At 41.1% G+C, this 14,878-nt stretch overlaps 2 protein-coding genes across 4 annotated transcripts in view; both read right to left on the bottom strand.

Moving 5' to 3' along the window:
- pknox1.1 (pbx/knotted 1 homeobox 1.1) overlaps window positions 1-5,242 on the bottom strand; it is a 10,656-nt gene extending 5,414 nt beyond the window's left edge. Inside the window, exons 1-6 of the mRNA XM_007575253.2 lie at window positions 4,880-5,242; window positions 3,522-3,625; window positions 2,038-2,165; window positions 1,662-1,833; window positions 1,312-1,512; window positions 1,045-1,162 (exon numbers count right to left, since the gene is read on the bottom strand). Of these exons, the coding sequence (XP_007575315.1) occupies window positions 1,045-1,162; window positions 1,312-1,512; window positions 1,662-1,833; window positions 2,038-2,165; window positions 3,522-3,572 (670 nt within the window). The 5' untranslated portion in view covers window positions 3,573-3,625; window positions 4,880-5,242. The remainder of the gene's footprint in view (window positions 1-1,044; window positions 1,163-1,311; window positions 1,513-1,661; window positions 1,834-2,037; window positions 2,166-3,521; window positions 3,626-4,879) is intronic.
- A 174-nt stretch (window positions 5,243-5,416) lies between these two features.
- On the bottom strand, window positions 5,417-14,878 carry ndufv3 (NADH:ubiquinone oxidoreductase subunit V3). 3 transcript variants are annotated; one of them, XM_016662447.1, is made up of 5 exons: window positions 14,684-14,878; window positions 12,628-12,730; window positions 9,017-9,955; window positions 8,843-8,968; window positions 5,417-5,663 (listed from the first exon to the last, which is right to left on the bottom strand). In XM_016662447.1, the coding sequence occupies exons 1-5, from the start codon at window positions 14,726-14,728 to the stop codon at window positions 5,506-5,508; spliced, it is 1,371 nt and encodes a 456-aa protein (XP_016517933.1). In that variant the 5' UTR covers window positions 14,729-14,878; the 3' UTR covers window positions 5,417-5,505. The 3 variants fall into 3 exon arrangements, with proteins under 3 accessions (XP_016517933.1, XP_007575313.1, XP_007575314.1); XM_007575251.2 differs by having other exon boundaries at window positions 8,843-9,955; XM_007575252.2 differs by having other exon boundaries at window positions 8,843-9,952.

Below are 14,878 nucleotides of genomic sequence, written 5' to 3'. Positions count from 1 at the left end.
GTCATGTTTATGACAGTGTTATGTCATGTTTATGACAGTGTTATGTCATGTTTATGACAGTGTTATGTCATGTTTATGACAGTGTTATGTCATGTTTATGACAGTGTCATGACAGTCATATTCAACCCCCTTCAAATAAAGTGTTACCGACGATTCTAAATGAAAGTTAAGACCTGCTTCGCGACAGAAATTTGCAATTTTTTATTTTTTGCAATTACCTAAAAGTCTTGTCACATTCTTACATTGGTTGAAGAAATGAATTAGTTTATTTGAATCTCTTTGCCCGTTTGTCGTCATGGTTTCATGCTCTACTCCATTTTCTTTTTCTTGTCTTTCTCAGTTGTTTTCCACTCCATGGTAACAACTTTGTCGAAATAAAATTCGACTTCAGATCTGGGTAGCACTCAATGCTGCTCTTCAATCATTTATAACACATTTACAACAACCTCAGCTGACCAAAGTGCTTCAGAAAAATCACGACTTTGCAGGCAGATATGATAAAACAAGAAATAATATTAAGTTTGGCAAAACTAATAAGACAATTATAGAATTGGTAGAAAATATCAAAAACTAATATGAATAAAAACCAAGACATATTTAATTTGAGCTGCAGCAGCGAATCCTCCCCTCCTAAAAAAGGAATCAGTAAAGTACCGATATCCACACTTTTTCTCTTCCCCCCCCCTTTTTTTAATTGATGTTGAAGGCCAGGGAGAAAAGATGAGTTTTCAGTCTGGACTTAAACTGACCGACTGACTGAGAAAGCTTAAAAGACAGAAGGAAACTGTTCGCCAGGGAAGCTTCTGTCCGCTCTGGTCTTTGCCTAGGCTGGCCGGTTGACCTCGAGGCTCTGGGTGGAGTGTAGAGTTGCAAGAGCTCACTGAAGTAAGATCAGTGCACCATCAGTGCTGGTAGCTGCAGTTACGCTTTTCTGGGAAGCTTTGGAGAAAGTAAAATGTGCCTCACCTGCACATTTCCCTTCTGGTGTTGTTATAACTGTTTTATTCCACAAGCAAAGAACAAACTAACTGGAACATGTCTTACCTGTAACTACTTGGGTGGGGTTGACAGCTGTAACAGTAACGTTCCCTTGTTGCAGGGCTGAAGCCGGCACCACAATTTGGCCCTGGGGGCTGAGGGTGCCTGAGATGGAGCTTGGAGTCTGGAAATGAAAGCGTTCGCACACAAAATCGTTCGTACTCAGATGGCTGGCTTTAAAACACACGCTTTGCTAAGATTTATATCAAGAAAGTGGTGGAGCTGCAGTGGTAGCAAGCCTAAGTTGGTGCATGGGGCGCCTACACTGCACACCTGAGTCTTGGTGGGTGAGAAGTTCTGGGCCTGGCCTTGCACCGGGGAGTACGGGCTTCCTGGATCTCCACTCAGAAGAGTCTCGCTGTTCATCTTAGTCTTGAGGCAGGCGATGTAGCGGCTGCAAAAGTCCTTACACAGGTCACTCACCTTCTCCAGCTCCAGCAAATGGATCCGTAGCACTTGAATGGCTTTCACCATCTGAACGTTGAAAATATGAAAACAAAGAAGGGGTGATCAATCGAACCTCCAACCAGACTTTATCCACCGGGCCCTGTTCATACATTCACTTTTAACAAAGATAATAGCATAAAAGAAAAAGAAAGTTAGAAGAAACTATTAAAACTCACCAAGTTATCAAGTTCAGGGTCTTCACTGAAGAAGGGCTTCCCCTCCTTCTCCTGACAGCGGACAAAGTTCTCGATGTCCACGTCAAAGCTGGCCGATGTGATGCATTCGGAGCTTAGTGTGGACTGCTCACACTTCTCAAAAAGCAGAGCCAACAAGGGAAACAGGGGATGTCTGTGGAATATTGGCCAACAGTTACAATGCAGAACTACACTTTGTTTATTAGCACCCGTTATTGGGTTTCATGTAAAGAAAAAAAATAGCAAAATATCATAAACCCTTGGAGCATTTCATAAACGGTGCAGTGATATTTACTCTAAGTTATATGGACTGAGAGACAACACTGTCACAAAATGCCTAAAAACAAGGTTTTATTACCGATATATAGATGCTTTGTCAGCATCCATGGGTGTCTGTGGTTCGGTGGGTACCGGGTTGGACACTTCAACCAATGTCCCTTCAAATTTAGACTCAGAGTCGCAGTCTACCTCTACCACACTCTGAATCTGCAACGATTAAACAAAATGAGAGCAAATCAAATGAACAGAAAACCTGAGACAGGCAGAGAATACAGACTGAAATCATGTGAAGACCAAAAGTAGCTGGAGGATGAAGCTCAATACTACAACTCGACTTCAGGGTCCTGTTATTATATCCGCTGGCCCAGGGGCCACAGGCCCTTTGGAGCATAAACTGATACAGGGCATCGCCACCTTAAAGGCGAATGTATACCGTCCCTGTTTTAACTCCAATCAATCGGAAATCGTAACATGAACTCTTGGGATAGTTATGTGCAAAAGTATTCATACACTTGAAACTTTTCACCCGTTTTCCCCAGACAGTCTCACACTTCAGTGTACTTAATGGGATCAGGACTTTGACTGGGCCTCTGCATTTTGCCTTCATTTTGTTCTTCTTTGGCCATTCCAAGGTGGACTCGCTGGTGTGTTTTGGATCATTGTTCTGCTGCAGAACCCAAGTTTGTTTCATCATAAGGCCGTAAAACGATGGCCGGACGTTACGGCAGACAGCAGAATTCATGGTTTCAGTTATCAAATCTTCCAGGTCCTGAAGCAGCTAAACGGGCCCAGATCATCACTCTACCACCACTGCATTTTCTGTTGGCATAAAGTTCTTTTTCTGAAATGCGGTGTTACTTTTATGCCAGCTGTCATGGCAGGCGCACACATTCCCAAGAGTTCAACTTTGGCTCATCTGTCGTAGGAATCAGATGAGTTCCTTTTCTTTTGTTTTCTTCTTAAGACTTTTTTGCCACGAGTAGCCTTTATCTGACCGTAATCTGACAGGAAAACGGCAGAGAGAATGGGGAAAGACGTGCGACAAAAGAACGAAGGACAGAACTTGAACACAGGATAGCCATGTTGAGGTTAGGGCATGCACAGCGCTCATCGGCGCAACATGTGCTCTTGAAAAACTGAAAAGAGCCTCAAAGTTCTTCTTACTCAGCAAAGGTTTTCATCTTAAAACTCTGCCATGCAGGCCATTTTTGTCCAGTCTCTTTCTTATGGAGGAGGCATGACCTCTGACCTTAACTGAGGCAGATGAAGACTGCAGTTTTTTTTTTTGGATGTTGCTGTGGGGTTCTTTTGAGGAGGCAAACACTCCCCCCCCACTTCTGAATTAAATGAATGTTTATTGTGTCACCAAGAGCTGACAACATAAATGTGCACAAACTGTGCAACTCTGCTCCTGGTTACGTGCCAACACATATCCAAATGGTGTGGCGCTACCTCATAAAATTAAAGTTTAGAACATTGCAAGTTGGTTCAATGTGAACAGAGGTTTTGTCAACAACAGTTTTTACATACATGTATTCAAACTCAGGTCTCTCTTGCACCCACCTGCTGCTCCCCCTTTGGGTATTTGTCTATAGAAACCGCCTGGGCTGCCATCACGATCACTGCCAGCACTGGGGCATTATAGAAACCAGGGACAGATGGCCAACCTACACAATGCACAAGCTCAGTTAAACCACTGAAATTCAACCAAAGAGGCTGGTTTAAAATATCTGGAAAAAGGCTACAAGTTAGTAATAAAATATATTTTCCAAATACAAAAACCTTGAACACTGCTGCGATAAAGTATCAAAAGTTTAAATAAAACCCCCTGATTCCAAGAACTAAGCGGAATGTGGGGAAAAAAAAGAGAAAGTGAGACAACGTCGAGGCGTAGCGTCCATCACTTTATTTCTGCACACCTTTAATAATCCAGCTAATAACATAGTTATATAGTTAGCGTTGGCGTGCAGCCGTGTTAACACACCCACCATGAAGTAGCCTTTACCCGATGTTAGCGACAGACATTTTGTACACAGAATACATTTAATTACTTGGGACAATTTTACTTTCAAACATGAATGCACATATTTAAAATTGTAAGCTGTAAAGTTTGAATTAACTCGCTCTCTTAGCTGTGCCGTAGCGATAGCATCGCGTTAGCGTTAGCTTGTGATGCAAGTCTGATGCAAAACATTCGGATCCAGCTAATGCTAAATATAGTGAGCTAGTTGCTAGTCTTGAACGGCAGTGTCCAACAGTCGTCGACAGTATCATATTAACACATTGAAGTGGATCTAATTATTAGTTAAGTATAGAAATGTATCGCAAAATAAAACTGACGTTACTAAGCGGCTACGGAAAATAAGACCGCTGCAGATTGATATGAAGTAAGCCGTAAGACCAGGGGATATGAAACATCTCATTTTGGCTTTGGTCGATAAAAAATAACACAATAAGTGCTTGTTAGTTTTCAACTCAAAATAGATTAGAACAAGGAAACGTTAGCAGCACATGACGGTAGCTTGCTTTGAGCTCAAATCCTTCCCATCAGTCAATCAATCATGCAGGGACAGCTGCCTTCTCCTTGTCTTTTCTCCCCTCCCCTCTGCGCTAACACTGCCGGGCCTAATCTACAACTCTGGCCCTTCACTTCAGCACAATCCTCCTCTGCCCCTAAAACTCCCGAGATTTTTCCTGACCCCCCTCCCTTATATACATATTTATATAAAAAATATAGAAATAGAGACATATAGACAGATGGATGTTATCACAGTAGCTTTATCGCTTCGACTTCATTTCAAAAAACAGCCTCGGCTGTTTCGCCCAGGTTCTCGCTCTTTGCCCCGGGGCATTTTAGCGTGCGGCCTAGATTGTTTGATTGATAGGGAACGGGAAAAGAGGGATTTTGAGTGACAGCTTACCTGAGTGCCAATCTTCGTCACACTGACAAGCGGTTGCAGCAATCGGGACCCGCAGTTGTCGTGTTGCGTCATCACGCAAGGGTACGTTGCTGCGCTATGCTCATGTATATGTATGAAGCGGGCGGAGAAATGACGTCCTGACGCTTGGAGTCCTTGGAAGACTTTTTTTTTTTTGGTGCTTATTTGACTAAGGGTTTCTTTGGTTTCATTATTTACATTTCGGTTAAACGTAAAGCTAACATACGCATAGCTCATTTCTGATCAGGGCAACTGTGGTTTCCAAACAATAATCATTAGAATAGAAATGTACACACCATGTGCTCATTCTGCTCTATTTTCACGACCCCTTAAGGCTTAGAAGCAGCCTATTTTTTTATTTATTTAAAAATCATATATGGTATGTGGTAATTAAAATGTGATATATCACATTTTAATTACCACATGCTTCAACTGAAGTTTCTTTAGCTGGTAGAAATCATGAGCACGTTCTCCCTTTACATGGCACTAAACAAAGCAGCCATTGCATCAGACAAAAACACTTAATTTCTTACACTTCTTTAATCATAACACACTTTAACAACTGGTTTCGCAAGATTGCCACCACCGCTGTCCACACCACCTACTCCCTAGTGTCTGGGTGACGGTCTGCCGGACGAGGGCTGAGGGAGACGATACTTGGCCATCTCCACATCCAGGTCTGCAAAGGTGAAGCTGGTGTAGCTGTGGTGCTGGTAGTTCTTGTAAGTGCTGTTGTCAAAAGGCTCCGGCGGTACTGCTGCCGACTCTGCAGAAGAAGAAGAGAACCTCGTGACGGAGATGCATTTTCCTGAAATTTCACACATGAAACACAGACCAGGTCTATTACCTGGAAGCATTTTTTTTCTTCCCCTAACAGCAAACTGTTTGCAGGCATACACCAATAAGCAGGAAGACATCAAGAAATGGACTATGAGGATTTTTTGGAAGCTGCGGTTACATATTCACACACTCTGATAAAGAAGTTTGTAGCATCACATTTCCCACAATAACAAGGCTTGTGTGAAGACACGCATGTGGGAAAGACCTCAAGGCTCATGTTCCTGGCATATAAATAGAAGCCTGTAAACGTAAAATAGATTTAACCAACACAGAGAACGTCCACTGACAAGATTCACTAGGATTTGGGGAAAAAAACAACTAAAAATCAGTGTAATACTTTAAGAAGCACATATTTAGTTAAATACATTTACATCTAAATGTTACTGGAAAACTGCTGGCAATGAAAATGTCAAGCTCACAACCAAACGGGGAAAAATTCAAGCACAACTGACATTATTTGTTATAAACACTCCAATACATATTTCCCAGGTAAAGGACAGACCAAAGAGTTGAGAGAGAAATAATACCCAGTTATAATCACCAGGGAAGCAAGAAAATTTGACTTTTTGATGAAGTGTCAGAGCTTAGAAACACCAGTAACCTTACTTTATAAAATAAATTAACAGTCAAACCATCTCACCACTACCAGCATGTGCACCAATATTAACGTTACCAATATTACATGGGTCATTCAAACTTAGCAGTGGATATAGTATTTCAGTTTATATTATTTCAGATTTAATGAGCCCTTACTTATACGACACATTTAAACAATGTAAAAGAGCCAAAGAGAGGAATATCTACGTCTAAAAGCAAGCAAATCTTCCCTCAAACATGTAAAGAAATCTGAGAGCGAAGATGTAAACAAAACAAACTACAGAACATTCAGAAACATGATGAGGATCAGAGTAAGAGTACCCAGCCTGGAATATCGGTCTGAAAAAGTAAGCTCTAATGTTTCAAAAGTAAGCACGGACAGAAGCTGCGTTTCCATTACAAATGTGCAAAAAAAAAGCAATTAAAATCACACTTGAATAAGTTTGTTTATGCATTAAGTCATTAAAAAACATGCTGTGCCATCACCCTCCAACTAATTTTCTCATCTTCTTCTTTGTGGTTTGCACCATTGGTAACAGCCAATTGTTGATCATGTGACTCGTGCGATGCGAAAAAAGTGTTTCCATTGCAGTTTTGAGGGGGAAAAAATGATACAGCCAAAAATAAAAAACAAAAACAAAACAACAAAAAAAACACCTCACCCTAGTGTCACAACGGTTTCCATTAGGTGCATTTATTCAATGGAAACGCAGCCAGTGATCACGTCATCATGCACTACAATGAACAACATGGTTGACTACATACAGTGTGTGTGATTTATATATATTATATATATAAATATATACACACTATATTGCCAAAAGTATTTGCTCATCTGCCTTAACTCACGCATGAGCTTAAGTGACATCCTATTCCTAATCCATAGGGTTCAATATGACGTCGGTCCACAAGGCTGTCCATAAGCTTTAGGAGTGTTTATGGGGATTGTTGACCATTCTTCCAGAAATGAATTAGTGAGGTCACATACTGATGTTGGACAAGAAGGCCTGGCTCTCAGTCTCCACTCTAATTCACTCCAAAGATGTTCTGTTGGGTTGAGGTCAGGATTCTGTGCAGGGAAGTCACGTTCATCCACACCAGACTCTGTCATCCATGTCTTTATGAGCCTTGTTTTGTGCTCTGATGCAAAGTCATGTTGGAAGAGGAAGGGGCCGACTCCAAACTGTTCACACAAAGTCGGGAACATGGAATTGTGCAAAGTGTCTTGGTATGCTGAAGCATTCAGAGTTCCTTTCATTGGCACTAAAGGGCCGAGCTCCTGAAAAACAACCCTCCACCAAACTTTACACTTGGCACAATGCAGTCAGACAAGTACCGTTGTCCTGGCAACCACCAAACCCAGACTCGTCCATCAGATAGCCAGATGGAGAAGCATGATTCGTCACTCCAGAAAAGCATCTGCTCTAGAAAACCGCTCTAGAGTCCAGTGGCAGTGTGCTTTCCACCACTTCATCCAACGCATTGCACTAGGTGATGTACGGCTTGGATGCAGCTGCTTCACCATGTGAAGCCATTCCATGAAGCTCTCTGCACACTCTTCTTGAGCTAATCTAAAGGCCACGTGAAGTTTGGAGGTCTGCAGTGATCGACTCTGCAGAAAGTTGCTGACCTCTGACCCTGCTCTGTCAGTTTATGTGTCCTACCACTTTGTGGCCGAGTTGCTGTCATTCCCAAACACTTCCATTTTCTTATAATACAGATGAATGTGGGACATTTAAGAGCGAGGAAATTTCACAACTGGATTTGTTGCACAGGTGGCATCCAATCACAGGTCCACACTGGAATTCACTGAGCTACTGAGAGCGGGCCATTCTTTCACAAAAACAGTCTGCATGCCGAGGTTCTTCATTTTATACACCTGTGGCCATGGAAGTGACCCGATTCCGATCATTTGGACTGGTGAGCAAATGCTTTTGGCAGTAAGAGTGTATATATTGTGTACTTTCTGTGCAGAGTGGGTACAGAAAGTATTCAGGCTATTTGGCACTTTGCTGTGACCTGTCACACCAAAGAGTCTGAATACTTACGACCATGGAGAAATTTCAGTTTTTGATTTTTAATAAATTTATTTAAAAAAATTCTACATTTCAGTTTTTTTCTGTCAAGATGGTACGCCGAGCGTACATTCATGAGAAGTAATATGAACTTTTTTGATTTTAGCATATGGCTGCGATTAAAAAGTGAGAAATGTAAAGAAGTCTGAATACTTTCTGTATCCACTGTACATATGTATATATAATTAAATCGAACCAGAAGAAGGAATGAACCATAAAGTCAAGGAAAAGAACGTTTCCCTCAAATTAGCTGGAATAAGGAATAAGCTTGAAGGTTAGATGTTAAAAGTCATAAAAGTTTAACAATACTATGAGTGAAAGAGAATGTGAGGGAGCCTGGTAAAATAACGTATTCTTAGGGACAGGAGGAAATGCAAAGCCTATCTGGAGAGTTAGAGGTCTGGAGTGCGGGGCAAGGCGGTGTGGTGTGTACCCTCAGGCCGTTCAGCAGGGGTCTCGGCATGCAGCTCCTCTCCAGTAGCTTCCACTAGCACCTGGGCAGAGTCCTCCAGCTCAACAGAGGTGCCAACTTCAGCTGGATGGTCAGCTGCTACTTCAGCTGGATGGTCAGCTGCTACTTCAGCTGGATGGTCAGCTGCTACTTCATCAGAGACGGCTTTCGACTGTGCAGGCCCGATAGTAGACGTTTTCCCACACGATTCTTCACCAGCATCCCCTAAGCCTTGTTCCAGCTCTGTAAGCGCATCTACTGCTTTTAAAGGAGAATTAGACTGGGCTTTGTCTGGAGCTTCATGTTGCTCCACAGGTACAGCTGGAGCTTCACACAGGGTATCGGCAGGAGCAGTATGGGTTGGCAAATCTGAACTGGTGAGCTCAGCTGCATTTTTTGTAGCAGTAAGGACATCGAAGGCCGAGTCTCGCAAATTATCTGTGGAGGCCTGGACTACAGACTGATCTGCTGCTTCCTCTGCATTAGGAAGGCCCTTAGCCACTCCACTAACTATAAGCTCTTTAATTTCTCTCTGTTCTTGAAGACTCGGTTGTTGCAATTCCAAAGAAAAGCTTCTGGTTTCAGTTTCTACCTCCAAATTCTCGTCTTCAGGAATGCACTCCGAGTCTGAGTCTGAGTCTGAGTCTGTATCAGAGTCGCTGGATGATGAGGAAGACAGCTCCTCAGCTGTTGAATCCCCAGGCCCAGCAGAAACCATAGTTGGTTTTACAACATCATGCACGCTCACAGCAAGGGCAGGAACGTCTCCCGGTACGGAGCCTTTACAAAGTTCCTCGACTGAAGCTTCTTCAGCTGCTACAAATGCCGGTAAAGTATCGTGAGCAAGTATCTGAGAACCTTCTTCTCGACTTTGACACAGATCAGATGAAGCAGTGACAGCCGATGATTTTTCTCCAGCAGATTTAGTGGAAGCAGCAACAGATGCTGCTGCAGCTTTTTCTGATGTGGCAGTGAAGCGGACTGGCTCTGTAGTTACACCTAGGAAAGGTGGCAAAACTCCAGGATCCGATAATTTAACTGGAAAGGCCACAGCAGTCTTGTAAGTCCACACAGCTGCCCTCTCATCTTCACCTGCTGAGGAAAATAATAAATTGTACACAAACAGGTAAATGCTAGGAAAGGTGACTAAACAGAAAGGTTCTTCTAAAAACTTATTTCCAAAAACTTGGTCTCACTCTTTGCATACCAACTTTACTGGAAGTTCACCACAGAAAGACATATTTAGCTTACTTCTTGCTAAAACTTACAGACAGCTAGAAAATATTATGTTTTCCAAAAAAAAAACATGGACTGAAAAGTAAAGGGAAAAAAAGCACTAAGATTCATTCAAAAGTCAGGAATACATTTCTATACAAAATACAAATTAAAATGATTAAAAAAAACAATGATGCAAGTTATGCGTCGCCTATTTAAAATGAATCTACATACATGCAGACCATTTAAATGTATTTAAATATAAAGTGACAGACTATAGTTACTTAGATAAGAGAACAGAAAAATGATAAGACATACAGAAAACTAAGTAAAATGTGGGTTAATGATATGCGACATCATAATCATAAGTTTTCTTAATATTGTGAGAGGAATTAATTATAAGCTGTAATCAATTAAAACAATGTTTAATTGACCTCCGGATGAGCAAACAAGATGGCGACAGCTTAGCCAAGAAGCTCCTTGACAAATTCTAAAAATCTCCTGTTTCTATGCAGCATATAAAATACACTAATGAGTGAGTCACAATGCCTAAGTCCAAATAAAAATAAGCTCTACTGTCTTCGACAGTTGATTTTACAAGAAGAAGAAATGAACGAGACTAGCCTCTTGGACTTGGAAGCATTACTGGTGGCTAACAACGTAGCTGACGAGACAGCTAATTTACAAACTGTTCTCCAAGAACTGAGAGAATCCCGTCGTGAAAATGTAGAGGGCTTCCAAGAAGCTAAAGAGGAAAAAAAAACAAAACGGAAAACTGGACGTATTTTGGAAGCAGATTGAAGAGCCAGATATGAAGCTGAGTAAATCACAGGATGAGCTTGAGGCTGAACTAACTGAGATCGAGACTGGAAAACAAAGGGCTCCATGGCATTGCAAAAGGCTCTGAGGACGACTCATCCTCTATGTCAGCCTTCATAGAGATCTACTCCGAGACAAACTAGATATTCAAACATTATTTAACCTGGGTATTGAAAGAGCTCACCGCTCCCTGGGACCCAGACTTCCACCTGATGCTCCCCCACATTCAATAATAATCAAGTCCACCACATTTATAGTGGTGAACTTGATTCACCACTATAAATGTGGTGAATCATTTATAGTGATTCACTATGAATGAATCACTATTCATTTATAGTGAAAGATGAAAGGCGCTGAAAGCCTTTCATCTTTACGCCTTTCAGCGTAAAGATGAAAGGGAAAAGAGTAACAGACAGTGGCTATGCCCCAGACATGCTGCTGAAACATTGACATGAACACCTTGAAGCGACGGGGGTCCTCAGAGAAATGAAGATCAAATTCCAGACCCCATTCCCAGTCAAGTCGATCGTACTTTACGAGAACAACACACGTGTCTGCCACTACGCATCTGCAGCAGTGAACGACGGGGCGAGTTGAGGCTCCAAAGTCACCATCATCCAACTATCTGGGATCAAGAGTGCCGAGTCGGGAAGGACAGACAAGGAGCATCCAATGAATGAAACACAGGAGGGACAGAAGAAGAAGAAGATGGACGCTTTCAGAAGAGAACAAGCAAAACCGTAAAGGACAAAAGGAGCAGATGGGTCAAACATTTCCCATTTCTTTCTGAAGTGATTTAGAGTCGGGGATCGTACACGGTAAAAAAAACACCACCTGGAAAATGGAACGACATAACTAGCAAAAAATGTAATAAATAAATTACAGGATACCGGACATTTAATAATCACATGAAGGGGCATTCTGTCTGGATTAATAACCAGAGAAATGTAAAAGATTGTATTACTCTTTGTGAACAGATGAAACACATTTTCATCAAGTTGCTCCTAAATTAAAAAAATAAATACATTTTGAATTAAAAACTGTACAACCCTTGGCAAAATAACTATAAAAGAACTACAGCAGACATTTGATCCAGCAGATCGGGGAGAGAAAGGGGTTTTCCCCAAAAGCACCTCGATTTCTATACATGAGCAGAACTTTAAGTTCTTCTACTGAACTTATTGTTTAAGTTTGGTAGAATGTTCCCTGGATATATTGGATGAGTACTGATGATTTTGATGATGGGCCTCATCAAAATATATTTGTCACTGGTTATCTCAGTGGTTGACTGCACTGTGTTTTTTATGACGTTGTATTTTTGTGTTGCAAAGCAGTCTGAACTCCATGGTTTCTGAAATGTGATATACAAATAAGATTGATTGATTGGGAGAAAAGTGGAAAGAACCTTTTTCACCTTAAATCAGTCATGATTAGTTGTTCCTAGGAAGAGTTCTATTTGATTAAGTTATCCTGAAAACAGTCAAGGAAAGTCTAAGCAACTTTCAGACGAAGGAAATTATGCTGCTGTATTTGGCCTCTTCATTCCCCAACTTAATGCAATTTAATTCAAATTCAATTGAGTTTATTTATGCAACGCTAATTTACAACTACTATAAATCTATGCAAAGATTTGAAAGTCATCGTAAACCTTAACGATCTGAAGGGAATTTGTCAAAATGACACTATGAAGCTACTATTATGTTCCAGATATCAACACAGGTAACTGGTCTTACTCTCTTCTGGATCCTTTGCATTTTTCACTGGTTTTACTGGCTCTTTAGCTTCACTGCAGAACAAAGCAAGTGGGTAACGTCTCAGAGAGCCCCAGCTGTCCAACTGGAGAAACAACAAAAAAGAAGAACAGAACAGTTTTGGAGACAAATACTGCACAAACAAATTTAAGAATGACATAGCGTTTTTCAGCCAAAAACATCAAAGTACAAAGTTCCAGCCAGCTCAGCTGACTCAAATTAGGAGGAATTGCATTTAACACGATTCACAGGTTTGTTAGAAACTCTATGAGACACAGGTCAACAGTTGCCTCGATCAACGACTGCATGACACACGGAGCACAACTCATGAGACGAAGGGTTGTGTGTTTAACCAGGGCAGCAAACCTCATGGGACTGAATTTCCACCAATATCTTTTATTCTCTGTGCACCTCAAACTTCCAGGTTTGACTCCTGCCATCTTTGCAGTTGTCAGGTGAATGATATGGACAGGAAGCTGAGTGCTCTGTACGATGCTTTGTAGCATGGGGTGGGAACAATCCCATCTTGAATGTGAACAAAACAATGACTGGTTGTAAATAGAGTAAAAGTTAAAAAAAAAAAAAAATCACAAACTATATTTTTTATAACCTGAACAATACCAAGACGGTGCAGATGATGACAGCCTCGGTACTTTGTGTGTTTATTATGATCCATGTCATTACAGTATGTGGACAGTTACACTAGAAAACAACTGGAAACAAACCCCGACCCGCCGCCGCTGCTCTCTATGGGATGTAGATGTGCTTGTGAAGCCTCAGAAAAAGGTCCGTAACCTTTGCCCTCAACCCACCTGTTTTATGTCCACCCTAACAAAGTGGACAAACTGTCGCTTCTCTATCAAGGATTTTCTGCCCTCTGCTTCACTAAAACCCGGTTCAGTGAGCACAACACAGACTTCTGATGCTGTGCTTCCAGCTTTTTGGGGGCACACTGCAGCTCAGAGGTGGAATCTGCTTTCAAATTAATGAATGTTGGTCTGCCGATGTCGCAGAGTTACAGGGGACATGTAGTCATCTGTAGTCCTTTCTTATTGACAGCTGTCAATGTACCTGAAATTCTACAAGTCTCCCCGTTAATTAAAATAATTGACAGTAAAATAATATTTCAGTTCAGTAATCAGCGGTTTTGTTGTGTGTCAATCTTGAGTGGAAATGATGGAAATGTTTTCTACACTAAAAACAAAAGGAACAACCCAACTCATGTGGTATGAGCCTTTCTCTCACTGTCTCCTTGCAAATTTATTACATTCACAAAGTTCACAGTTTTAGAGAAAGTTAATTCAATAAGATTTGATGATTTTTGCAACTTCTGTACTGTTTTTGTTTCACTACATTTTATGGCCTGTATTTGCTAAGCTCTGCAAATTAAAACAATGAAAATCTTACTGGATGTTGTGGAAATTTGATTATTGAGATCGTAACCTTTAAAATTTCTTCATGGGATTGTTGTGCTCAACAAAATGGTCAGAGGTTATTACTAGTTGCTTTGATCAAGAAAGTAAACAAAATCCCGGAAGTCTATTTTTTCTAGAGGTCTAAAACAATTTGTGCAACTGTGATTGAGGTCATGCGGACACAGCCGTCCATAAAGTTACTTAAAAGTAGTAATAAACAGCTCTGACTTTAATCACCACCACAATAGCACAACAAAATATCGCAATAAATCCTAAATCCATTTCATCCAGCCCTAGTCTCAGTATAAGGATGTGTTTTTTTTTTTCTGCTTTATTATAGGAGTCATAACACCCACGTCCTTGTCAGTAACGCATAACACACATAAGTAGTTTAAAGATCTGTTTATCTTAGGTTTTTAAAAAAATCTATAGTCAATTTCCTTTTCCTATTTTATTTTATTTTATTGTAACTTTGAGGGTCATTAGGAACGCTACCATCCATCATGTCACAACATCAGTTTCCATGCATGCGCTTTAAAAAATACTTGTATGATGTCGTAGACGATCTAACACCACCGCAGAATACAGTTTAAAAGCTTTTGTATCAGATAACTAAATATTACCTTGAGTGCACCAAGTCGGCTTGAACGCAGCAACCAGGCAGCCATTTTGTGTTCCAACTGTTTTGTTCCGACTGGCCTCAACCTCTGTGGTTAATGCAATGGTTCCACGAAGAAGCAGCTGCACGCAAGTCCACTTCGCTGCAGCAAACAGAAAGGGGCGGAACGGACCGCTGTCAGTCTCATACCTTATTTGGA

The sequence above is a fragment of the Poecilia formosa genome, unplaced genomic scaffold (genome assembly GCF_000485575.1).
Source record: "Poecilia formosa unplaced genomic scaffold, Poecilia_formosa-5.1.2 Scaffold374, whole genome shotgun sequence".
NCBI lineage: Eukaryota > Metazoa > Chordata > Actinopteri > Cyprinodontiformes > Poeciliidae > Poecilia > Poecilia formosa.
The sequence above is the reverse complement of the archived record's forward strand: the minus strand, read 5'-3'. Positions and strand labels throughout refer to the sequence as shown.

Coding starts and splice junctions, on each gene's coding strand:
- ndufv3 (XM_007575251.2), bottom strand. CDS start 14,728: ATGGCTGCCTGGTTGCTGCGTTCAAGCCGACTTGGTGCACTCAAG. Junction 12,731..14,683: donor GCCGACTTGGTGCACTCAAG/GTAATATTTAGT, acceptor TTGTTTCTCCAG/TTGGACAGCTGGGGCTCTCT. Junction 9,956..12,627: donor TGCAAAGGATCCAGAAGAGA/GTAAGACCAGTT, acceptor TATTTTCCTCAG/CAGGTGAAGATGAGAGGGCA.